The sequence below is a fragment of the Eriocheir sinensis genome, chromosome 26 (assembly GCF_024679095.1).
Source record: "Eriocheir sinensis breed Jianghai 21 chromosome 26, ASM2467909v1, whole genome shotgun sequence".
NCBI classification, from domain to species: domain Eukaryota; kingdom Metazoa; phylum Arthropoda; class Malacostraca; order Decapoda; family Varunidae; genus Eriocheir; species Eriocheir sinensis.
The window spans coordinates 13790719-13816355 of NC_066534.1; the positions used below are offsets into that span (position 1 = coordinate 13790719).

The following is a 25637-nucleotide window of genomic DNA, read 5'->3' on the forward strand; positions in this document are numbered from 1 at the left end:
CTCCTCCTCCTCCTCCTCCTCCTCCTCCTATCCTTTACAGAACTCTTTCTCTTGCTCCATATGCAGGACGAAAAATGGGCAACCTCATTACATATCCAAATTAGTTCCTGGAATTGGTGGAAAACAAGCAAAGGAAGCAATTTTGGCATAACTTATTGTACTGCACACACACACACACACACACACACACACACACACACACACACACGTATACAGAAAAACACATTAATTGACGCATTTTATTACTCGCAGTCCGCAAACAATAATACTATACATAAATAATTGCCTTTGTTTCGGTTTGATATTTATTTACTCGGCACTGAAAAGTTAGTGTTTGTGTGGTAATTATTCATAGAGAGTTAGCATTTTGTGTCGTCCGTAAGAGGGAATGAGGAGGGGGGGAAGGGAAAGAGGAGGAGGAGGAAGTGAAGAAGGAGGAGGAGAAGATATAAATGAGAAACAGGAGTAATTGTGTACAAGAGGAAAGAGAGTAATGCGCAGAAAACGAGAGGAAAGGTGAAGATTAGTAGAAAGGAAATGAAGTTATAAGTCTTAGTAGTAGTAGAAGTATGAGCAGAAGGAGGAGAAAGAGAAGGAGAAGGAGGAGAAATATATCGAGGAGGAGGATAAGTAAAATTAGAAAGTAGTTAAAGAATAAAAACCCTTCTCTGATGAAATGCGAGGAAGAAGGTTGACATAAAAACAGAAAAGGAGGAGGGGGAGGAGGAGGAGGAATCTGAGCAGTTAAGAGAAGAAGAAAGGAAACAAGTGGAGTAAAGAGTAAAGGAAACGTTGAGAGCAGAGTAAATGAAGAAATATGAGCCAGGTGGGGCGGAGAGTTGGCTGAGGAGGGCCAGGAGAGAGATGCAGTGAGAGAATTTGACCATTTTCTTGGATTTCTTCGTTCTTATCAATTATACAACGCCCTTTTAATATGGGGTGAGCATGATATAGAGAGCAATATCCTCATCATCGTTAAATACTAGTCCGCAGCATGAACAGAGACCTTTCCCAACGATCTGCACTCCGTCTCTCTGTCTCATGTTCGTTTACTCCATCCTGCCTCGCCCAGTGCTCTCGTTCCGTCTCTCCACCAGGTTCTCCGTCGGCCCTGACTCTTATGATTTCTTGGTTGTCGCTTTTACTTTGTGTATTTGCTATTAGTTAGACGCATGAATTTTATCTGCCCCTGCCCATTTCATTACCATTGTCGTTGTTGTTGTTTTTTGTTTGTTTGTTTTTGTTGTTGTTGTTGTTGTTGTTGTTGCTCTAGTTGTTGTTGTTGATGTTGTAGCAGTAGTAACAGTAAACACGCTGCAAAAGAAAGAGTGGGCAGAGTATAAAAATTGTTCTCCGTCATCTTGAACTGGTCTTTTGTATATGTAATGAACACCAGAACTGAGCTTGATTTTAGGGCACGACACGGACTCTTAATTTTTGTATTAAACATGATTACACTTGACAGTATAGGCAGCAGTTCAAGGACAAAGATAAAAACAAAAAAAAACAAAAAAAAATCCGCAAAGTTTTGTTCCTATAAAGAGAAAAGAATAAGAGGCCACAAAGAGTAATCAGTGTTGGGCGGAGAGGAGTCTTGATACTGCTATATTTTTCCCTCTAGTGGAGATAAATGTTATCACCGGAACACAGCTGCGAAAGTGCTTGAGCGAATTTGGCGGGATCTTAATATTTTACCGGCAATAGGTTATCCACAACGCTGATGGAGTACTATTTTGCCTCGATAGGTTACTACTTAGGCGGCGATAGGTTCCTACAATAGCGGCGAAGGGTTACTATCCGTTTTGTTAGGCGTAGGTTCTGTTAGTTTATAAGTTATCCGGGGGTCTTGACGGTCCCTCCTGGGTCAATAGGGTCGAAAGATGTACCCCGCAGTGTGTGTTATTCGTCCTTACAGCCACAACACGTCGCAATTCCTGTGATAACCTCGCTTAATCGCTTTCGCAGATGTTTTCCGGTGAATGAAATGTACACGTAGCCAACCATCATGGTCTACCCAGGTATCAGTAATCAGTGTTTCCAAATAAGGACATAAGAACACAGGGAGTCTCCAAGAAGCCGGTATCTCTGTAGGGTAAGGTTACAGTTATTATGACGCTTCTTTTTTTGTTTGTTTGTTTGTTAGCAGGGTGAGATTACAGTTATTATGACGCTTCTTTTTGTTTTTTTTTGTTAGCAGGGTGATATTAGTTATTATGACGATTCTTTTTTTTTTTTTGTTAGCAGGGTGAGATTACAGTTATTATGATGCTTCTGTATTTTGTTTGTTTGTTTGTTAGTGATGCCTAAATGGAATGTCTAAGGCAACTCATGTAAACCTAATCCCACCTCACCTCACTATCCATTAACTTGTCTAACCTTTCCTGAATGTTTGATATCGTATTAGCACTCACAACATGACTGCCAAGTATGCCTCCACTCATCCACCACTCTACTGGTAAATCACTTAGGCCATCCACTACTTTATTACCAAACCACTTCGACTAAAAAAGTATCCGTTCATTCTGTTGGGCCTCAGAAGTGTGTTGTGTTCTCTGCTGTTCATTAGACATACAAAGGATATATTCGGGATGACGGTATTTCGTTATGCTACCCCGACGATGCTACTCTTCCGCACATTATTATCCCTTCGTCTTGTCAGATTGTTGTTGTTATGCTGTTTTGACACTCACTAGACAGGATTCCATGGCGTGTCTCTGCCTAATTAGCGTCAAGCATTCTACAATAGCTGTCTTTCTCACCCCCCGTAAAGAAGTGGATCACGGCAGAAAGTACTTTTTTTTCTTTTACGTTATATTTCTTTATATCTAAGTTTGTTTCGCGTTTATTATTATGTCTGTTTTCTATGGCATTATTTTTTCTCAGTCTGTGAAGGAAAACGTTTTCTATATAACGCTGTTGCCTGTTGATCCCAGCTGAGCCGCATTGTTAACGTCCTGCGCCAGAGAAAATGGAGACGCCTATGGGGCAGACTGCGCTGAAAGGCCATTATCCATCGTCATTAACAAAATTCATTCGTTACCCGTCACATAATGCTCATTCAATTAAGCAAAAGTGTGCAGCTCGGGGGCTGTAAAGGGAATACGAAGTTATTAGTGCTCTCGTTATCTTGTGTAAATAAAGTGAATTTTCCGATATCGGTACGTACATGACTGTTACCAAGAGTGAATCATTTTGGAGATTATTGTTGTTGGTCGTAGCGTTATTTTTCTGTAATGAGAAAAGTGCCGTCAGCGATAGGAGGTGTAACGGAGGAAGTGAGCTGAGTGCAGTCTTGGCGAACGTTTTACACCTCTTTACTGATGCCAAAGGAACAATATAAAGCCCCGTCTTGAGCTTATGGTTGCTGAAGGGCTGGAAGAAATTATATCGCCAGTGATGGGAGGCGTGACGGAAGGAGTGAGGTGATATTAGTCTTGGAGAACGTCTTATACCTCCATACCGATGTCAAAGGAACCACATAAACGCCTGTCTAGAGTTCATGATGCTGACGGCTGTAAAAAGTATATCGCCAGTGATGGGAGACGTGACGGAAGGAGTGAGGTGATATCAGTCTTGGAGAACGTGTTGCACCTTCATACCAATACCAAAGAAATTCCATAAAAGCCTGACAAGCTCGTAATGCTGCAGGGCTGTAAAAAAGTATATCGTCAGTGATGGGAGGCGTGACGGAAGGAGTGAGGTGATAACAGTCTTGGAGAATGTGTCAAACCTCCACCGTTGACAAGGGAAATTAAAAAGGATCTCGAGCTCGTGAATGTTGCAATGCTCCATAAAAAAGCCGTAAGCCTGCCGCAGACACACACAAGTTACAGGCTTATTGGGTACCAGAGAAGCGTTACCAAGACAGCACCGTGGTAAGAAAACTAGCACAACTTTTTATTAGATTCCGGAAGATTAATAACGTTATCCAGAGAGCGTTTATTTCTATACTAAAAGAAAACATTACACGGATCATTGTAGTAGATAGGAAGAAGTTATAGCCAGTGAGTAGGTCAAAGAAAATATAATCGAATCAGGTTTTCACGCAATAATCTATACCTTGCAAAAAATGTATATACAGTGCAAGTGAGATGGGATACCTGAGAAACGTATGTGTTACTATTATATTAGAAAAAAAAACAGGTAAAAAGGGTTGACTCTAGTATTAAGTGGTATTAAGGCTACGTGTGATACAGTAAATAATGCTTCTCTGTATATATAGGAGATGAAGTTATGGCTACGCTTGGTACAAAGAAAACATGCTGCGTGGGTGTCTAGGAGTTATTAAAATAGAAGCATCGTCAGGGAGGAGGGCTGATGATCTAGCGGCAGGATTGTATGGAATAATTTGAAGGGTGGAGTGATGAGATACGAGCAACGGGACTGTGCATAAATTAGAGGTCGGCAAACAGGGAGGTGTAACGGAGGGGAAAGAAGGGAAGGTGAAGAGGGAAAGTAATGCATTGTTAAGGGAAAGGTAATGCGTTATACAGGTACAGGACGTCAGATTCCTCTCACTCTTGTATACCTTATAATCTCTCTCTCTCTCTCTCTCTCTCTCTCTCTCTCTCTCTCTCTCTCTCTCTCTCTCTCTCTCTCTCTCTCTCTCTCTCTCTCTCTCTCTCTCTCTCTCTCTCTCTCTCAAAGAGGTTCCGCAGGTGTGTTGTGTTAAGCTTATTTATGTGTGTGTGTGTGTGTGTGTGTGTGTGTGTGTGTGTGTGTGTGTGTGTGTTTGGCGGCGTGCCTGGGGGGATCACCATCTGGCCGAGATAAACACAGAAACAGCTGGTGACTTCCTCTCACACTAACTCTTCCTTCCTCTCGCTCCCTCCCTTCCCCTCACCCTTCCTCCCATTTTCCCCTCCTCCTTCCCTCCTTCCTCTCACCGCACCGGCAAAAGGGTTTAAAGAAGACGCTTAAATGTTGTGTGTGTGTGTGTGTGTGTGTGTGTGTGTGTGTGAGAGAGAGAGAGAGAGAGAGAGAGAGAGAGAGAGAGAGAGAGAGAGAGAGAGAGAGAGAGAGAGAGAGAGAGAGAGGCTGCTAATGGTATTACTGAAAACAATTAGCGATAACATAAAAAAATATATACTTTGCTTGGAAAGAACAATGATCCATTAATGGGACAACCTAGGGAAAAAAGCTGACTGAAACGCACATTTTATAGCAAAACACATGCAAGCACGGGCGTTAGAATTCTTTCGAAAATACAGTTTTATAAATTTCATTTCATGTAATTAATTGTCATTAGTTCAATTCCCTAATCAAATTACACTAAAAGGTATCGGTTAATGCACTTGTGGCTGAAAAGCGACCAGACTTAATTGGTTTCGTTTGTTTACTAATGTTTAGTTACCTAATTGCTCCTCTGAGCACGGAAGAATTATATATATATATATATATATATATATATATATATATATATATATTTTTATATATATATATATATTTTTTTATATATATATATATATATATATATATATATATATATATATATATATATATATAGAGAGAGAGAGAGAGAGAGAGAGAGAGAGAGAGAGAGAGAGAGAGAGAGAGAGAGAGAGAGAGAGAGAGACCTGGGTGGTTAATGTCAGGAATTAACGCATAAGATATCACGTAACTTTTAACGTCTTCCCCTTAACTTTCCTCCTTTCTCATTCGTCTTTTTAATTATCCTCCGTCTCCTCCTCCTCCTCCTCCTCCTCCTCCTCCTCTTCCTCCTCCTCACTCCCGCCCCCCTCACACACACTTATCCAACGCTATTGCATTTTAATCCTTACCCTTCCCCTGTCTCTATCCCTTCATCCACTTCCAAACAGCCATTTCTTTCTTTCTCTCTCTCTCTTCCATTCTAATCTAGTTTCTCTTTTTCCTTTTCCTCCCATTTTCTTTTTCTCTTCTTCCTCTCCCATACATATCATTCTGTCCTCTGTAATCTTTCTTATGCCCAGGTAGTTTTAAGTGTCATATTTCACCATCATCGCACGAAGTTTTTTTATTCTTCACACACACACACACACACACACACACACACACACACACACACACACACACACACACAGAGGAAGGGTCTTGTGGAGGGCATGGCAATAAGGGTGTTTTTTGCGCGGCACTCTGTCACTAATGGATTGTGGTGGTGGTGGTGGTGGTGGTGAGGGCTAATGCAGCGTCGGAAGGGTTATGAAAGGAAGGGAGGAAGGTGCTGGAGAAGATGAGGAAATTTAACGTCCGAGGGGAATTAGGGTAAGAAAGAAAACAGTTTAATATATAATCTTGAAGGTAATTGAAAGTAAAACTGCGAAAGTATTTATTGTCTGAGGTGGAAAATTGGTTTTATGTTACTTTCATTTCAAAAGTTGATCTGAACACACTCACGCGCGTAGACACACACACACACACACACACACACGTAATCAATTATGAAGAGAGAGAGAGAGAGAGAGAGAGAGAGAGAGAGAGAGAGAGAGAGAGAGAGAGAGAGAGAGAGACAGACAGACAGACAGACAAAATCAGACAAACAGATTGACAGACAGACAAACAGGTTGACGTAACTCGCAGACAGAAAGACAGACATCAGATAGACATTCAGAGAGGCAGGTAGACAGACAGACAGGCATCCGGGAGGACTAACAGACAGGCAGACAAATGGAGTTGCAGCCAAGCAGACACCGTTGAAAGACAAAGAAAACTCGAAAGGGAAAAGAAAAAAAACAAGCGATGCAGAAGCGGCGGAGAATTGAGGGAGAAAGGGAAGTAGGCAACCAGAAAGAAAAGACGAGGAGGAAGAAAGTTTGAAGGAGGAGGAAAGAAAAGTTTACCTAATTGCCAACGACTCTCAGGCTCTCCTTTCCCTTTCATCTCCATTCTCTTTCCTTTATCATATTTTCTTCCCTGTATTCAAGTTTTCTCATATATAACTGTCTTTTGCGTAATAGCTTGATAATACCCCTTCCGTATATCATAATTTCATCCGTTCAGTATTGTTTTCACTCGTTTTTTTGGTTAGTTCATTTAGAGGACATACAAAAAGAGGAAAAAAATAATTGAGAAAAAGTCATTACACTCTCTCGTTAATTAAGTGGTTCAGGAACTTTTGGTTAATCAGTCGGTCAGTGGATCCGTCAGTCACTTGTCAAGCGGGGAGAAAGTCTTGGGAGGGAAAAAGTCAGATGTGAAAAAATTTACAGCACCTGCGTACCCTGTGTGTGTGTGTGTGTGTGTGTGTGAGAGAGAGAGAGAGAGAGAGAGAGAGAGAGAGAGAGAGAGAGAGAGAGAGAGAGAGAGAGAGAGAGAGAGCATATTTATGTTAAGTTATACAAGCTGTCACAAAAAAACGACAGGAAACACACTCACCACCCTCTTCCTCTCCCCCACCCCCCAAAAAAAAAGTTGCAGAAAAGGTTAATTTGTAGAAAAGGAGTGTAGAAAAAATGAGTGAGTGTGTTCGTTAATTTTGTTGAAAAGGAGTGTAGCAAAAAGGGTTTATGTGTTCGTTAATGTGTAGGTAAATTTGTAGAAAAGGAGTGTAGCAGAAAGGGTTGATGTGTAGAGAAGTGTAGCAAAAAAGGATGAATGTGTAGGTAAATGTGTATAAAAAGAAGTATAGGAAAAAATGGTGAATGTGTAAAAGTGGAGCAAAAAGAGATTAATACCCAGATAAGGAGTGTTGTCTTCTCTTCAAATTTGAGAACATAATTAAAACCAGAATTTTCATATACATTAGTTATCTCATTAACATTAAGCTCATCACTACACGTTTGAAAGGCAAAAGAAAAAGAGGTCTGGAACTTAAGAATTCTGGTGGCATCGACGACGGTACTCTATATGTTAATTGGGTTTCTGAAGTTAGGCGAGTTCAGGATAATTTTTAAACATAGAAAACAAATACATAAATAATAATAATGAATATATAAACAAAACAATAGACAAACGCATAAAAAGTCCTCAATCATACAGTTTCCTTCACTCTTAAATTATATCGTATTTTAAAATTTAAGTTTCACCATTGTTTATGTGGAAAGATGTTTTTGTTTATTTTGTTTACCTGTTACTGCTTCCTCTGATGTAAAAGAAGTGGTGTCGTGGCTTCTTTTAGTACAATGTGCAAGTATTTAGATTCTCAGGATGCTATTCAGGGTCTTTAATTGCACGTTTTAAACATGCACTCCAAATATTTTTTAACACTCACGAAAGTCCCCCCTCTCACACCCCTTTCTAACACCCACCACAGTCTCCCCTTCACCGTTTATTTCTGCCCCGCGTTTTCTCTCACGCCGGAGTTGCATCATCACACGTCACCTTGATTTTCTCGCGTCACTTACTGTAGATTGTTTAATTAACTTTACTAACGAGAAAAACACACACACACACACACACACACACGTCTGCCAGCTATTTTTGTGACCTGAGAGAGAGAGAGAGAGAGAGAGATGAAGGGTGTGGAAGGGCGTCACCCACACCACGTCCGCTCGCCGCTCCCTGAGGACAGAGGGGCGAGAGGGGTTGATGGAGGGGAAAGACAACCACCACCACCACTACTAGCACCACCACCACCACCACTACAACCACCACCACCACCACCACTACAACCACCACCACCACTACAACCACCACCACCATCATCACCACCACCATCATCACCACCACCACCTACATCATCAGCTACGCCACCATCACTACAACAAACACCTTTTTAACTATCACCGCCACCACCAACACCACTACCACCCCCTTCATCACCAGTACCACTGTAACAAATACCATTACCACCATTACGATCAACCACGTCCATAACCACCATCACCAGCACTACCATACATAATTCTGGTGACAACAGAGAGAGAGAGAGAGTTAAAGTTGTACATATTATAACAATAGTAACATACATAAAAATACCGCCCATTACGGGACTCTCTCTCTCTCTCTCTCTCTCTCTCTCTCTCACACACACACACACACACACACACACACATTACCACAATACCACACGTCCTTTCCTTTCTCTCACTTCCCTTACATCTTCGCACCTGTCTTTTCTCCCACGCTTCCTTCTCTCTCCCTCATGCCCCCCTTCCTCCTCCTCCCCTCCCCTCCCTCCTTCCAGTCATCCATCCATTCCTCACACCTACTAAATCTCTCCTTCCGTCCCTCCTCCACCGTCCCTCCCTCGTTACACAAGCGTCGCGCCACGAACACAAAGGTGAGGTGACAGGTAACAAGTCATTATCTCCGGAGCTGCTACAGATTTTTGTCTTCCTGTCCAAGGAGGGGGAGGAGGAGATGGAGGAGGAGATGGAGGTTCAGGAGGAAGAGGAAGAGGAGGAGTACAATTCATGACAAGGAGATTATTTATGTTTTATGAGGAATAGGTAGAATTGGATTTTTTTCTGATTACTGTTTGTCATTATTATTATTATTATTATTATTATTATTATTATTATTATTATTATTATTTGTAGTAGTAGTAGTAGTAGTAATAGTAATAGTAGTAGTAGTAGTAGTAGTAGTAGTAGTAGTAATAGTAGAAGTATTTTTATGATCATTATGATATATGTTTATATTTACGCTATTCTCATTTTTTTCGTTATTATATTTATGACAAATATTTTGAACGTCATTGAACCACCACCACCCCTTCACCACCACCACCACCTCTTAACCACCACTACCAGCACCACCACCACCACTACTACTTCACCACCACCACCACCCCTTCAAAACCACTACCACCACCACCACCACCCCTCCACCACCATCACCATCGCCACCATTACCATCATCTTATCAATGCCACAAAGCACAATGAAACAGCTCGGTAATGAGATAATTTAGCGCCACACCTGTGTTGTGTCCGGGACAGGTGAGGCGCGAGGACCCCGAACCGTCTGTCTGCCACTCACCCTGCCTGTCTGTGTCGGTCTGTCTTTCCATCTCTCTCTCTCTCTCTCTCTCTCTCTCTCTCTCTCTCCTTATCTATTTATCTATCTTTCTATCTATCTATCTATCCGACAAATTATCTGTATCATCTATTTTTTTTCCTATCTCAGATGTGTGTGTGTGTGTGTGTGTGTGTGTGTGTGTGTGTGTGTGTGTGTGTGTGTGTGTGTGTGTGTGTGTGTGTGTGTGTGTGTTCGTGCGTCGAGTTATTATTCACCTGTCCGTCAATGGGGTGTCATCTATCAGTCTTCATTTTCCATCCTATCTCATCACCACACCTGCTGGGCATTAATCTCCCCTACAGGAACGCCGCTCAGGGTGAAGTGGGGTGTTGCTAGCCTTATTATTAACCCAGGGTGAGGCAGGGTGGCAGGCAGGGGAGTCGTCTTGAAGGGTGCGGTATATAGGGTGCATGCATTATCAGACTATTGGAGAGGATGATAATAGTGAAGAAGGGCGCTGGGTAAGGAAGAGTGAGGTAGGAGAGAGCTCATTGAGACTAGAATGCATGTGTGGTAAGGATATGATATGGAAGGGAAAGTTTGATATAGGGTGTAGGGTGTGGGAGAGGGCATGGAGGGTTTAAGGTGTATGTATGGTAAGGTTGTGATAAGGGAGGTAAAGTTTGATCTAAAATTGTATGATGTATTTATTTATTTTTTACAGCAGAGGAGTCAATTCAAGGGCATAAAAAAAGGTAACAAATATAAAAAAAAAAAAAGCCCGATACTCACTGCTCCTAAAAAGAGTTAGAGGAGTGGCCGAAAGATAGGTCAATTTCGGGAGGAGAGGTGTCCTGATACCCTCCTCTTGAAAGAGTTCAAGTCGTAGGCAGGAGGAAATATAGATGAAGGAAGATTGTTCCAGAGTTTACCATCGTGAGGGATGAAAGAGTGTAGATGCTGGTTAACTCTTGCGTAAGGGATTTGGACAGTAAAGGGATAAGCGTGAGTAGAGAGTCGTGTGTGGCGAGGCCGCGGTGAGGCAGAGGAGAGGCCATGGAAGGGCTAGTGTGCATGCATGGTAAGGTAGTGATGTGAGAGGGGAGGTTTGGTTGAGGGTGAGAGGATAAGCCATTAAGGGTGTGGAATGCATGTATGGTGAATGGTAGGGTGTGTCTGATGGAGGGTGTGGGGTGCATGAATGTCTAGTGTTGGCCATAGGAATGCAAGGCCGAGGGAGGGGAGCTGCAGGATGTTCAGCGTTTTTATGTGAACAGTTTTCCCCTAAATGAACCCAACAATGAGCCTCCCGAAAAGTGTGCCATGTGCCCTCTATAGACATTTGCATTCTTTACTGATGTGCGGCGTTTGTTTGTACATCCCATCACCTCCATCTCTCCTCCCCCAACGCCTAGGTCCACCACCCAATCCCTCCCTTCACCCCGGACTCCTTCTACCACCTATTCCTTTTCCTATACTCCCGAGCCTTTCTCCTCCCCTTCAACATCTCGTATACATGCGGTAATGGGGGGTTGGTAAACGATAAGGGGAGTGTGGTAGTTTAGTATGTTTCCTTCCATCCGAAACTGACCTCTCTTCTGGGCGCTCCTGTTAGCTTACGGAGGAGCAGTGCGTGGCGGGATCTTTTTTTTTTTTTCTTTACTCTTGCCCTTGAGTTGTTTCCTATACTGTAAAAAAATAATAAATGGACTGAAGCACCTAAAGCGGAAAGTCCTTCACATCCATTCCACACCACAGAGAATAAATATAGGTCCATAAGATTTGTTATAGTCTGTTCACTTAAGTCTGACCCAAGCTGACAACATAAACCTAAGCGTGTTCGTAAGCACAGTGCAGATTAACAGAAAGTGCTGCGTGAGATAAACACAAACAGAGGTTAAAGAAAACTTGGAAGCCATAGCAGTAACCAATCAGCACTCAGCTTGCAAACACGCTTAAGTTTATGTTGTCAGCTTGGGTCGGATTTAAGTGAACAGACTATAGTGGACCAGATATACGCCGAAGAACGATTGATGGATTGCTAAACAGGAGAGTAATGTTCAGGCTGCCTTGTTCTTCATTTTCACCGCAGTTATGCAAGACATCCTGACTGATAGGAAGTTAAGATGTACTTTATGTATATTTATCTTCGTTCAACCTTATTTCCAGCACATATTTTTGGACGTGCAGTGAAAGCAAGAAGAAAAGCACTGATGAAACTTTTAGTATCCTCTTTCTGTTTTCCTTTTAATTTTTTTTTTTTTACATTTCTTAATCACGGGGTTATTGTTTTTCTTTTCACTCGTTATTAGAATTTTAATTTAAAGTTGGAGATTAAAACTGTGAAACTTTAATGATGTTTACTGAAGTTAAGGTCACTCAGATAGGAGATGATTTTATTTATTGTGCAATTTTCAGCTCCAAGTTGAACCTTCCATTATCTTATTGCCATTATCTTTTTGTTGTTTATGTTGATTGTTATGAACATAATGTTTTGGTTGGGGTTATTGATTGTGGTGATGGTGATTGTGGTTGATATTGGTAGTGGCGGTGGTAATGGTCGTTCTAGTAATGGTGCTAGAAATGGTGGAAGCATTGTAGTTCAGGAGGCGGTGGCTGAGTGGGGACGCTGCCGGCTTCGATTCCCGCCCGCCGCCAAAAGCTGGGATTCTAACCTATTCTCTCACTCCTCTTTCCTCCTCCTTTTTCCTCCTTTCATTAACCCCACCTATCTCTTCACCCTTCCTCCCTCCTTCCTTTCTCTTCCCTCCTTCTTTTCCTTGCCCTCCCTTCTTCCCTTTCATCTTCCCTCACCTCATCCTCCCCTCACACCTTATTATGTGCCCCTCTCTCCTTCCCTCCTTCCTCCCCACACTCTTCATCTCCTTCCCTTTTCTTCCCTTCCCTCCCCCTTTTACTCTTTTTTTCCCTCCCTTTTCATCTCCCTTCTTATCCCTTCCTCCCCCTTTCCCTCCCTTCCTTTCCCTCGTGTACATGTCTCATGAAATTGCATGACCACGATAACATCTCCCTGTGTCTCCAGCCATGCCCCCCCCCCCCTTCTCTCTCTCTCTCTCTCTCTCTCTCTCTCTCTCTCTTCCTGGGTTGTAAATATTTATAATTATTCTCTCGATCGTTATTTCTCATTGGGTCATGGAACTACGTGTGTGTGTTTGTACGTGTGTGTGTGTTTGTGTGTGTGTGTGTGTGTGTGTGTGTGTGTGTGTGTGTGTGTGTGTGTTGGAATAATTTTACGGTTAATGCCCTTTGTTTTCCTAGTCGTCGTCGCTAATGTTTTTACTCCTGTTATTATTATTATTATTATTATTATTATTATTATTATTATTATTATTATTATTATTATTATTATTATTATTATTATTATTATTATTATTATTATTATTATTATTATTATTATTATTATTATCATTATTATTATTACAGCTTTAATATGACGTAGTTTAGGCGTTGTAATTGGCTGTGTTGTTGTTGTTGTTGTTGTTGTTGTTGTTGTTGTTGTTGTTGTTGTTGTTGTTGTTGTTCCTGCTTTCATTCCCTCATTTTCATTCTCTTCGTTTATAGGTTGGCGTTGGTATGTTGATGCCGCTATTTTGTCCACCTGTCTGATTGTTTGCTTCTCCCCCTTCACCTTCCTCTCCCTCCCTCCCTCCCTCCGTCCACCCTGACCCTCGTTCCCTCCCCCGATAGAGAAAAAAAAAAGTTTATTGTGTTGGTAAGCGACTTCCGGCAACACACACACACACACACACACACACACACACACACACACACACACACACACACACACACACACACACACACACACACACGCACACACACACAATTTCACCTGATTTCGTCCACATTCGTTCACCTGCGCCCCCACCTGTCCATTTTTCCATCATCCAATTAGGTCATGAGCGCATTTCCTTCCCCCTTCCTCCAGCCCTTCCCCCCCTTCTTCCCCTTGATTGAATATCCCCTTGGGTAGTTGTGAGGGGAAGGGAATGGAGATGGAAGAGAGAGCAAGGGAAGTAGAGGGAGAGAGGGGAGTTTAAAGGGATGCTTGGTAGGAGTCAGACCTCACGCACCTGTCCACGCACGCTAACACCTGTGTTTCTCGTAATGAACGGACGCCCAGGTGAATGCAAGTGGGGAAATTAGAACACTCGGCGGTTGGCGTTTTCAGTACAATGCGGCGTCTCTCTCATGACACCGTTTCTGTTGTGCTAAGTAGCGGCGTTTGTGTGTGTGTGTGTGTGTGTGTGTGTGTGTGTGTGTGTTGCCGTGTGGTAGTGGTGTTAGGGCTCAGTCGTGATACAGTGTGGTGGGTGTGAGGAGGTGCGGCAGAGGCGGTGTTGGGTGGTGTTGGTGTTGATGATAGTGGAGGTGACAGTGGTGGTGACAGTGGTGGTGGTGGTGGTGGCGTTCCGGCGGTGAAGTTAGAACAATAGTGGAGCTCCTCCTTGTTACCTTACCGTGTGATGCGATGCGCTGTCTGTAGGTGGCGCTGACGGCGGCGATCTGTGAAACTAATGCACTGAAACGCTACAACGAGAACGATATAACGAAACTGAGCCAGCGAGAGAGAGAGAGAGAGAGAGAGAGAGAGAGAGAGAGAGAGAGAGAGAGAGAGAGAGAGAGAGAGAGAGAGAGGTGAAAAACATAAAGAAAATGAGTCAGGGAAGAAGATTAAGGAAAAAAATGATGTGACGAAGGATTACTGCGGTGGTAGTGATGATGGTGGTGGTGGTGATGGTGATTGTGCTGGGGTGCGATGCCGTGCCGTGGGGGACAGTAGGAGTAAAATGATGGCGGTGATTATGAGAGAGAGAGAGAGAGAGAGAGAGAGAGAGAGAGACTGCGGTGGATGTTGGTGTGGAGTGGTGACTGTGGTGTTGTGGTATGTCTGTCTGGTAGTGTGGTGGCGCGTGCGTGGTGGCGGTGATGGTGTTTGTAGTAGAAATAAGAGGAAGAGGAAAAAGAGGTTAGGAGGGGAAGGAAAAGAATAATGGGATGAAAATAAAGAGGACGACAGTGAGGGGAACGAGGTGGAGGAGGAGGAGGAGGAGGAGGACAAAACAGTAAGAGAAGGAGGAAGAGGAGGAAATGGAAGGCTAAGAAAGAAATACGATGACAAGAAGCAGGAAAAAGAGGAGGAGGAGGAGGAGGAGGAGGAGGAGGAGGAAAAAGATGAAGAAGAAGAAGAAAATAAAAAGAAGAAGGAGAAGAAGAAGAAGAAGAAGAAGATGGTGAGGATGACAAGAAAGAGGAAAAGAAGAAGCAAAACAAGGAACACGAAGACGAAGACAAGGGCGAATAGGAAAAGGAGGGGAAGAAGGAGGAGAAGACAAGACAGAAGAAGAAGAAGAAGAAGACAGAGCAGGAGGACGAGGACTATGATAACAACGAATACCTGTCCGTCCTTTGACCCTTAGCTGAGAGGGAAATGCTAATTAATACGAATCCATCAGGCCTTGGGGGGTTGATTTACCTGTAATGCGTGTGTAATTAACGTGGACTCGCGGCGGCGAAAACACGTAAATCCAAGTAAAACACGAGGCTGGATTAGTGAATGTTTTAGTTCGCTTTGTTTTATTTTGGTTTACTCTCGTTTATTATTTTTTTTTTTGCGAAGTTGAGTTTTGCGGTGATTTAGACCTTGGTAAAACACTTGGTTGAGTTAGTGAGTTGTTTTGTTTGTTTTATTTTGCTTTACTAACACGAGGCTGAATTAGTGAATGGTTTAGTTCGCTTTGTTTTATTTTGGTTTACTCTCGTTTATTATTTTTATTTTGCGAAGTTGAGTTTTGCGGTGATTTAGACCTTGGTAAAACACGAGGCTGAGTTAGTGAGTTGTTTTGTTTGTTTTATTTTATTTTACTAACACGAGTCAAGCTTATTTTTTCTTACGAAGTTGAGTTTTACGGTGATTTAGACCTTGGTAAAACACGAGGTTGAGTTAGTGAGTTGTCTTGTTTGTTTTATTTTATTTTACTGTCATTTTTTTTTTCTTACATAGTCGAGCTTTCCCATGACTGAAAAAAAAAAGAGTAATTAATATTTTCTCTATCTTTATTATTTATTATTGTTTTTTGGTAGAAATTAACTACGGTGAGGGTTTGCTTTTCTTTAATTAACTGTCATTCTTTTCTTTACATAGGTCAGTTTTGCGGTAATTCAGAGAAGATTCACGTTACTGTTGTCATTATCATTTGTTTGTTATTGTTAGTGTTGTTGTTGTTTTGGTAGTAATTGGTTGTGTGTGTGTGTGTGTGGGGGGGTTAGTAGTCAAAATTGATGTGTAAATGTTTGTAGTAGTAGTTGTATGAGTGTTATTGTTACTGATCATTGTTGTTGTTGTTGTTGTTGTTGTTGTTGTTGTTGTTGCTCTTTTGGTATTCATAGGCTGTGGCGAGGGTGGTTTTAGTTGTCAAAATTGATCTGTACATTCCTAACACTTTTTTTCTTTATCTTCTTTCTTCATTCTTTTTTTTAATTCTTTCTTATTTTTCCTTTATATTTCCTTACTTATTTCTGCCATATTTCCTTTTCCTCATTTCTTTCTTTTATCTTATTTCTTTCTTCCTTAATCAACTCCTTCCTTATTTAGTATTATCAAACACGCTTCTTTCTCTATCTTCTCTCTTTATTTTTTCTCATTTCTTTCTTATTTTTTCCTCCTTATATCTTTATCTCGTTCTTCCTTATTTCCTTTTTCTCATTTCTCTTACATTTCTCTTATTTCTTTCCTCCTTATCTCAGTTCTTCCCTTATTCAGTTACTCCTTATTCATTATTATCAAACACGCTTCTTTCTCTATCCTATTTTTTTTTCTTATTTCTTTCTCATTTTTCCACCTTATTTCTTGTCTTCCTTTCTTCCTTATTTCATTTTTTCTCATTTCTCTCTCTTCTCTTAATTCTTTCTTCCTTAATCGGTTCCTTCCTCACTCAGTTATTCTTTATTCACTATTACCAAACAAACACGACGATCCAACGTTAATATTCAGGTATATTTAGTGCAGAAATATAAGCAATACAAGCGGTAGAGGCAATATCAGTGTAATACCGTCAGACATAAAAGTGAGGCTCCATTCAATAGTAGCAGCAGTAGTAGTAGTAGTAGTAGTAGTAGTAGTAGTAGAGGTAATACAGGTGGTAGGGACAATATCAGAGTAATAGCGTCAGATAGAATGGTAAGGCTACATTCAACACGGTAACAATTAGTAGTAGTAGTAATAGTCTTCGTGACCAGGGCGCGAGATGGTCGATAGAGGGACACACCTTGGGAGAGAGAGAGAGAGAGAGAGAGAGAGAGAGAGAGAGAGAGAGAGAGAGAGAGCAAAGAAAGTAGAATAAATGAGAAATGGGAAAGGAAAATAATGACAAAAAGGAAAAAAAAAGAAAATAAGACAAAGAAAAATGATTGAGAGAGAGAGAGAGAGAGAGAGAGAGAGAGAGAGAGAGAGAGAGAGAGAGAGTTTTTCTGTGCCTCTGACTCTGTTGTGGTCAGTTTTCGCTCGCGTGCTAGGATTTTTTTTTCTCTCTTCTCTCCCTCCACCCCTCTTTTTCTCCCTCCCTCTGCCTCCTCTTCTCTTTTTTCCCTTCTCTCCCTCCCTCCCTCTCCCTCTCTTTACCGTCCATCATTCCATTGCTTCAGTTCTTTTCTCGCTAACTTATTTCCTTTTATGGTCATCCTCTCTTTCTTTTTCTTTTACCTTCCTTCTCGCCCTCCATTTACCAACCTTATCTTTCCTTTTATGTTTCCTTAAGTTACCCCATGTTTCATTCCTTTCTTCATTATTTCCAAGCATTTTTTCTTTCTGCTATTTTTCTTCGCCTTTTCTTGCCTTTTTTTTTCTTTCTTTTAGTGTTCTTTACGTCTTCTTCAACACCTTTTTTCTCTGTTGCATTTCTCCTTCTTTCGTCATTCCTTTTCTTCCCTTACATCGTTCTCCTATCTATCTTTCTTTTCTTCTCTCTTTCTCTCCTTTTTCCTCTCATCGAGTCCTTCTTTTTTCTCTCGTTTCGCGTCTCATTCGTTTTTTTTCTTTCTTTCTTTATATATTTTTCTATTCTCTCGTTCCTCCTCTCATTCTTTTGCTCGTTCTCTCTGACCCTCCTCGTCCTGTGTCCTCGCCTTTCTCCTCTCGCGCGTCGCTCCCTCCCTCTGCCTCCTCCCTTTTCTGGATCCCGTTCGTTCTAATTAAGGTGCTTCACTGCTCCGCCAGGTGACACCACTCGCTTTTCCCTTTTTTGTATTTTTTTTTGTATCTCTGCAACTTTTTCTACTACGACATCCACTACTACTACTACTACTACTACTACAATGATAATGACACCAACAGCGATAATAATAATAATAATAATAATAATAATAATAATAATAATAATAATAATAATAATAATAATAATAATAATAATAATAATAATAATAACCTCCGTGACCTGGACGAAATAGCGACAGGAAACGTGGAAGCGACACACCCTCCTCGGCCCTTGGGAGGAGGAGGAGGAGGAGGAAGAAGAAGAAGAAGAAGAAGAAGAAGAAGAAGAAGAAGAAGAAGAAGAAGAAGAAGAGGGAAATGTGGATCTATCTGATAAGAGACTGAAAGAAAAACTACCAAAATTATATAACATACAATAAACTAATAATCTAACCTAATTTTATAGACGAAAATAACTAGAGATAAAATTAAATACCCTGCTACCTGGAACTCATACTAACAACCTCTAAACCTTTCTCCGTTACACTAATTAAGATAAGAGAGAAAAAGAAAGTAAAAAATCAAAGACAACAACGAATAGAACAGACAAGAAATCCTGAAAGGCAGGTGAAAGAGCCGCAAATAATGGAGGGAAAAGAAAGAGTGAGGAAAGAGAGGAGAGGAAGTTTTTAATGGCGCTCTTATAAGTTATCTAAGGAAGAGGTGAGGAGGAGGAAGAGGAGGAGGAGGAGGAGGAGGAGGACGAGAATGGCCACATTATCATTATTAGGAAGTAAAAGGATAATGCAGAAGGTGGAGGAACGGACGTTGTAAAAAATATGACAAAAGAAAGGTAAAGGGAAAAAGGGAAAATAGTATAGCAAGAAAAGTATTAACAAAAGAATAGGAGATGAGGAGAATGAGGAAGAACAGGAAGAAGGTGACAAAGGAAACGAGCAGAAGGAGGAAGAATTTTAGAAGAGGGATTTTGTTTTCAATTAATTAAAGTGCCGTACAAGCCGATTGAGAGAGAGAGAGAGAGAGAGAGAGAGAGAGAGAGAGAGAGAGAGATAACGGTGACGCTGAAACAAGGTCATGTCTTTCGAAACAACACGTGAAGAAATGAAAATTTATTAACAACAATGGAAAGAGAGAGAGAGAAAAGCAGGAAGAGAATGATAACGCCCCGCCCTACACTGTGCCCTATACTCTCTCTCTCTCTCTCTCTCTCTCTCTCTCTCTCTCTCTCTCTCTCTCTCTCTCTCTCTCTCTCTCTCTTTCTGTCTCTAACTTTCTCAGCGGACTTAGTGATCCCGTGCAAAGCGACTCACAAACTCATTTCGAGAGATTTTCCTTTGCCAGACTCGACGTTGGGGTAGGAAGGGGGGAGGGAGCGAGGGGCGTTGCAGGGGGCAGGGACACGGAGGGGAAGGATGGTTGGTGGGGGTTTTGCAGGGCTCTGATGGTGATAAGTGCTGAAGGGTGAGGCAACAACGGGTGACTGACTGACGGGGGAGTGAGGGAGCGGAGGGGAAGATAGAGAATCATTAACAAAGTGACGTGGCGGGTAAACGGTTGGGCTGCGGAGCAAGGATGAAGGGTAAACTCAAAGATATTGTCGTACCAAGAAAACCTCTATTCTTTTTACCCTTTCACGTGTGCTAATGCTGCAGTGAATATTGACTCTGTTCTGTTGTTATCACGTAAGACCTCTATCTCTTTACCCTACGTATGCTAATGCTGCAGTAAATGTTAACTCTGTTCTGTAGTTATCACGTAAGAACATAAACTCGTAAATAGACCAATGCAAGACACCTCAGAATGGTTGGGGGGAGGGAGGGGGAGGGAGTTTGGAGGGTAAACTCAAAGATATTGTCGTACCAAGAAAACCTCTATTCTTTTTACACTTTCACGTGTGCTAATGTTACAGTAAATGTTGACTCTGTTCTGTAGTTATTACGTAAGAACATAAACTCGTAAATAGACCAATGCAAGACACCTCAGAACGGTTGGGGGGAGGGAGGAGGAGGGAGTTTGGAGGGTAAACTCAAAAATATTACAGTAACATTGAGTAGCGGGTTTTTTTTTCACACATGTTTCCTTTTTTATGCCCTTGAGCTGACTCCTCTGCTGTAAAAAAAAAATAATAATAATAAATAAACACGAAAACCCTTACTATATTACCCGTCTACGTGTATTAATATTACAGTAAGCGTTGATTCTGCTGTAGCTATCACGTACGATCAGAAACACGCCAGTAGATCACCGCGAGACACCAGAACACAGGTGCACAGGTGACGGGACAGGTGATGCGTGTGAGCGTGTCGCCGGACAGACACCCGAGAGCCACGCCGCCGCAGGATGAGGATCATAACTCGGCGCCGCGTGAAGGTGCGCGTGACAGTGAAGCGCGGTGACGGCAGCGTGACGAGCAGCGGCTGGGAGTACCATGGAAAGCGGGAAGACGAGGAGGAGGAGGAGAGAAAACCGGCGGGGAAGGACGCCAGTGGAAGGGTGACTCCGCCAGCTGATGGGAAGGGAACGGGCAGTGACCTCCGCCCCACATCCCTTCCCCTGATCTGCGTGAGCCCCTACAGCCCCGTGCACAATGGCGGCGACGTGGGCAAGGATGAGGTGGAGGACGCAGAATATGCAGACGCGACAAAGAGCTCCGCCTACGAAAGCGTGGATACCATTTATGAAGACGTGGGGAAGAAGAGTTACCGCGTGCGCTTCGGAGAGGATAAGCACGCCGAAGAAAACGGAAGCCTCTACTCGACGGGCGCGATACCGAAGAGGGGGAGCTCCTCTACCTTGACCATGATGGATGAAGAGGAGGAAAGGGACGAGAACATGACTGCAGAAGACGAGAGTAAAGGCAGGAATGGTAGATTAGAGGAAGATGACTTGTATGAACCGGTCGGCGAGTATGTGCGTGAGACGAAGATTTCTGCGGCTAACACGACGACGACGACCAAGACTAAGGAACACAGCGCAAACGGGACCAGGAAAATCGAAGTCATTCTGTCGTCCAGTCGGGATGACGACGACAATGATGACGAGGAAACAGGCCAAACGAAAGATGGGAGCAAGGCGTGGAAGAGAGGGAAGGTGGAGGTGAAGTTTTCCCCATGGCAGACAGGGAAGGGTCAGAAAGCAACCATGGCCGAGGCTTTCAGCAGGGGCGGTAGTGACGTGCGGGTGGAACAGAACACGGAGTTGTCCTTCAGCGACAGGGACAAGAACGGAGCACAGTCAGGGAGCACCAAGGATGAGAGTAGCGAGTGTCCGTACGAAGTCCACCACAGGTCCAATATTCGAGTGAGTGCTGAGGACTTGACGGACAGCGACGGTAAAAACGGAACGGAGGAGGAGATGGAGGTGGAGGAGGAGAAAAGGAAAAGAAGTGCAAGTAGCCGGAAACAAAGCGGTTATAAATTCGACGAGGAAGACTTTAGCGACGAAGAGCGAAAGTCGCGTCCCCGAGGCCGCTCAAGGGTGAAGAAGAGGATGGTGGTGAGGGTGGACGGGCGAGGTCACGAGGACGCGCCTCACGCCCTTCTCAAAACCTTCTCCAGGACGGTCGTCACGTTTGGAAGAGGTTTGTTTGTGTGTGTGTGTGTGTGTGTGTGTGTGTGTGTTGCATCATCTCACCTCACGTCACCTTACCAGCCATCGCACCACTGCACCACCCTTACTCGCACCTCACCGCACCGTTGCACCGCCAGCACCACTCAGGGGACGCGGCTCCTGAGGTAAATATCTCTTGTTTATACATTTTCCTTTTATAATCTCCTTCACCCTATTCCAGGCTGCCGAACCCTTCCAGGAAACAGCGCGCGGGATACATGTTTACTCTTCCTCCTTTTAACAACGAGAAAAAAAATAATGAAGTTTAAAGAGTGTATTCAGCTTGTCATGTGGGAAGCTGATGGGTGTGTACTCAGCCATCCATTTCGACCCTGACTTGAGCATACATACATCCCTCCCTCTCTCCCTCCTTCCCTCCATGCTGCTTCCTACACGCTGCCCGTCAGGAAAACAAAGGCAGATCAATACCCCTCACAACTTGCCCCTCCTTTCAATCAACGGGGCAGACCCACGCCACAAGGCTCCACTCTGACCCCTCCAGAAGGGCGCCACAGTCAGCCCTGCGGGAGTCGCTGCTAAGGTCGAGAGTCGCCGTTCGACCTTGAGGTGCAAAGGGCCCTCTCTTTCCGCACACAATCAAGGCATTTTTTGTGATATTCTCGGGGAACGAAATGTTTGGAAAAAGCTCTGCATCGCGTTTTTGCTTGCGTGTTGTATTGTTAAGAGCGAAGATAGATAGATAGAAAAATAGACACAGAAATAGAGAGGGAGAGACACCCACACACCCAGCAAGCAAACAGACAACAAGAAACCAACCAACACAAAAGCCCAGCCAACTGCAATGCCCCGGCGTCGTCACAGTCAAAACCGACAGACAATGCAAGACAGACAAACATATAGACAGGTATACAGACAGGGAGGTTAATGAGAAGCCGAATGTGTCCAGTGTTAATGGGTGGATGAGGAAGGTGGGGGGAGGAGGAGGAGGAGGAGGAGGAGGAAAACTGGACCATTAGAGAGAGCGGGCAGGAAGAGAGGGAGAGAAAAAATAAGAGTGTGATAGTGGAATGGTGTGGGAGGAGGGTCAGAGAGAGAAAGAGATTGTGAAAGCTTTGTGTGTGTGTGTGTGTGTGTGTGTGTGTGTGTGTGTGTGGTAATGGGGAAAATGAAAGATGGTCGAATTGAGAGAGGAAAAAAAAGGGAAGAAGAGTAAAAAGAGGCGGAGAGAGAGTTAAGGGGTAAAAAAAGGAAGGAAAATATTGGGTAAAGAGGAATACGAGAAATAATGAAAGAAGAGGAAGGAAGAAGGTAGAAGGAGAAAAGAGAATTGGAGAAGAAGAGGGTCAGAAAGAATGGAAGAGATGAAGAGGAAGAACAGAAAAAAGAGGGGGAAAAAGAGGTGAGGATTAAAGGAGGGAGGAGATAGAAGGGTATTAGAAGAGGACGATAAGAAGAGGAAAAGAGGAGAGAGGGAGGTGACGGTGGGAAGCGGAAGAGGAGGAGAAAAGAAGATGCGAGGAGATGAGTGGGAGAAGAAGAGGTTGAGAAGGAAAGCAGAGAAGAGTGGAAACAAGAGGCGGGATTGAGAGAGAAGAAGAGGGGAAAGAAGAGGAGAGAGAGGGAGGTGAAGGGGGCAAGATGAGAGTAACGGTGGGAAACGGAAACGCCCTGTTAAACGGTTGATTAGTAACATGGGCAGAGGTCACACGCCGCCCCTCCCTCGCTTCCTCCCTCCCCAATCCCCTCCCTCCCTCTCTTCCCATTTCTCCCTCCCTCCCCAGCCTTCCCCAACTCCCTCCGTCCCTACCTCGTGATAGTAACATTTATGGATATGGTTATGTTGGGAGACGTGTGTGTGTGTGTGTGTGTGTGTGTTCGGATCCCATTGCGCTCAATACTGAAAGCTTAACCTCAGCACGGCATCAGTTCTTAGTTGCTCGGTTTTAGGATAAAGTGCCGAATGGACTCCAGACGCAATATCCGGAGCCTGTGTTGAAAGGGTTCTGGATCGTGGACGCTACACTGAGAACTTGACTTTCGGCTTTAAGTTTGCAAAGTCTCAGTTCGACTTACATTGGAGGGTGAAAGGTTTGGAAGTTATTCCGTGACTGGGCTCCGCTGATAATCATAATTCTATACTGGACCCTTCATATTTTTCTTTCTTTCTCTTTTTTTCGTGTGTATATTTATGGGGCTTATGCCAACCAGACTATCTGCGACTGTGAGGTCTATCATGATTCCTAGGTTACCCCGTTCTAATTTATTAATGAAATACCTCTTAGCAAGCCGTCAACAATTTTAAAGGTATTGTGTCACCTCGCCAAACGACTTTTTAATTTGTTATTTTGTTGTTTTTCTTGTGGAGTTTAGGCTAATGGTTGCCGTGCTGTCTGTCGTTAGGTTTTCGAACGCCTTTCTGCACCGTTCATTATATACGCACTAAACTCGCAAGATGAAGAGAGTAAAATATATAACATAACTTACAGATAAGGTAAAAGATATATAAGACTTTCATAAAGAAACCAAAAAGATACCACCACACAACACAGCCTTTATCTATTGTTTATATATTAATAGATAAACAAAATCTTAGGTGGGTTCCATTTAGGAGGATGTGGCCCATCATCACTGAAAACCATGCAAAAACATTCACCAACATAGCGAAAACTACGCCAAGCTCACATAGTCACGAGTGTAATATTACGAACGAGATTAGAGGAAGCGAGTATCCAAAACAATTATCTCGCGACTGCTTCCGACTTGGGATCCGTTTAGTTGGAGGTGAAGGGTTGAGTGAAAAAGAGGAACAGTGTCGCCAGCGTCTGAGAGTCTGTGATGCGTTCCGGTAATGTTCTGTACAGGGTGTTGGTCGTGATTTGGGTGTCGAAATGTAGATGCTGGGTGTTTTTTTCTTATTCGTTTTCGGTGTTGTGTTGGTATGGGTGAGAGCCTTATCCTCTCAATTTATCTTTCTTTCACATACACACTTTTCTTTTTGCTCTTCTTCTTCTTCTTTTTCTTCTTTTTTTTTCTTTTCTTTTTCTTTACTTTCTTTTTTTTTCTTTTCTTCTTTTTTACTTTCTTTTTTCTTCTTTTTCTTCTTCTTCTTCTTCTTCGTCTTCTTCTTATTCTCATTCTTCTTCTTCTTCTACTTCTTCTCATTCTTCCTTCATCCATCATATCTTTCCTCATAAATCTCTTCAAGATCACACATCACTCACCTCAAACTTCATCCTTTCCCATTTCCTCTTCCTCCTCCTCTTCATCATCTTTCGCACCCCCCTTCCCCCCCATCCTCCTCCTCCTCTGTCACCGCCGCCGCCTCCTCTTCCGTTCCCTATCATCATCATCATTACCATCATCATCATTCCGTACATTATGTCACCTGTTACCTGCTTCCCTAACCCACGGTACGTCATTCTTTAACATCGCTTTATTCCGCCAGCTGTCATTACGTTTATCTCTTTCATTACGTCGTTTATTCGCATTGTCCACGTTGTGTTAGTGTGTCTTCCATTGTTGTGTTAGTTCCGTGTGTTGCGTTGCTCGTTTGAAATATTAGTGTTTTTTTTTCTTCGATATTCTGAATTATTTGTCTCTATAACTTCTCTCATTTTCCTTCTGATATTGATGTGGCTTTCTTTTACTTCCCATTCCATAGATCTTTTTTTTTATTATATGGATTTGGTGTTATCTTATCTCACAGACCCTAACTGCATTATACATCAATTCCAGTTTTCCCACTTTTTCCATCATTCCATCAATATATTTAAATTTTTCCTAGAGATATTGCTGCTAGCTCTCTAAATCATTCGGTGTGTGCATCTTTTTATTTCAGTTTTGCCGAGAGTATTACCGTTAATTCCTTCAGTCAATCTCTATATGTATTTTATTGTTATCATCATTATTTAAGCAAAGCGTTACCAGATCCCTTTCGCACTGATTAATCAATAACAGCT

General features: G+C 42.7%; 1 protein-coding gene across 11 annotated transcripts in view; it reads left to right on the forward strand.

The window, feature by feature from the left end:
• Positions 1-25637, forward strand: part of LOC127003784 (titin-like) — a 326729-nt gene that overhangs the window by 142518 nt on the left and 158574 nt on the right. The window contains exon 1 of one of the 11 annotated variants that reach the window (XM_050870819.1): positions 20257-21688. The exons of 5 other annotated variants lie outside the window; for them this stretch is intronic. In XM_050870819.1, the coding sequence (XP_050726776.1) occupies positions 20449-21688 (1240 nt within the window). In that variant the 5' untranslated portion in view covers positions 20257-20448. Of the gene's footprint in view, positions 1-20256; positions 21689-25637 lie in introns of those variants that run through there. 5 more of the 11 variants (XM_050870814.1, XM_050870816.1, XM_050870817.1 and 2 more) reach the window with 5 other exon arrangements.